This window comes from Diaphorina citri, unplaced genomic scaffold, assembly GCF_000475195.1.
Source record: "Diaphorina citri unplaced genomic scaffold, Diaci psyllid genome assembly version 1.1 scaffold14584, whole genome shotgun sequence".
Classification (NCBI taxonomy): Eukaryota; Metazoa; Arthropoda; class Insecta; order Hemiptera; family Psyllidae; genus Diaphorina; species Diaphorina citri.
The window spans coordinates 19,728-20,615 of NW_007391949.1; the positions used below are offsets into that span (position 1 = coordinate 19,728).

Genomic DNA, 888 nt, shown 5'->3' on the forward strand with positions numbered 1-888 from the left:
GAGTAAGCTGGAGCTGGGGCAGAGTAAGATGGGCTGGAGTAAGCTGGGGCAGAGTAAGATGGGGAACCTTCCTTTCTGACGACAGCGTTGAAACCGTAACCGTCATCGCTGTATTCAACGATTCTCTTGGTACCGTCAGCTTCGGCCAGGGTGTAGTATCCCTTGACGTAGTCACCATCTCTGGTTTCTTGTTGGCTCTTGTAGTCTCCGGTGTAGGAGTCAGCTACATCGTAGGAGAAGTCGTATTTGGCTGGGGCTTCTGGGTACTCTGGGGCGTAGTTTGGCTTGTAAGCTGGGGCAGAGTAAGATGGGCTGGAGTAAGCTGGAGCTGGAGCGTAAGCTGGGGCTGGAGCATAAGCTGGTTTGTAAGCTGGGGCTCCGTATTGGGGTGCGGCGTGCACGGCAGCGATGGCTGCGAGGACAATGACGATCTGAAACACAGATGTTAAATGTTTAAGAAACTTACTAAAAGTTGGAAGTGATTGACGCGATGTATGTATTTCCTCTAGTAATTTTAAATTAAGGCTGTGTAAACTTTTGTCTGAAATAATGGAGGAGTTGCAATTGGGAAAATATTATTAATAAAAGGTCGGATCCTATGTAAAAAGTTTGAAAAATCGAAATCTGAGGTCAAAACTCCAAAAAAGTAGGTAACTTTAAAAGGTCGAAATTTCAATTTTTAATTGCCGTTCTAATGAAAAAGTTCAAAGAGTTGTGACGTCAGATTTCACGTCAAAATGCGCAGAAACGCTTGCGCACAAACAAACGAAGCGGGAGTCATATGACGTCATCGCCTACGAGAGCGTATGCCGTGACGTCAAACTTCACGATTTACCGGTATTTTTTAAATCGATTTATCTCGGTATCTAGAAGTCGTAGAAGAAAAAG

The 888-nt window shown here is 44.8% G+C and overlaps 1 protein-coding gene across 1 annotated transcript in view; it reads right to left on the reverse strand.

Moving 5' to 3' along the window:
• Nucleotides 1–888, reverse strand: part of LOC103523062 (DNA-directed RNA polymerase II subunit RPB1-like) — a 21,370-nt gene that overhangs the window by 10,073 nt on the left and 10,409 nt on the right. The window contains exon 3 of the mRNA XM_026832844.1: nt 1–541. Within this exon, the coding sequence (XP_026688645.1) occupies nt 1–541 (541 nt within the window). The remainder of the gene's footprint in view (nt 542–888) is intronic.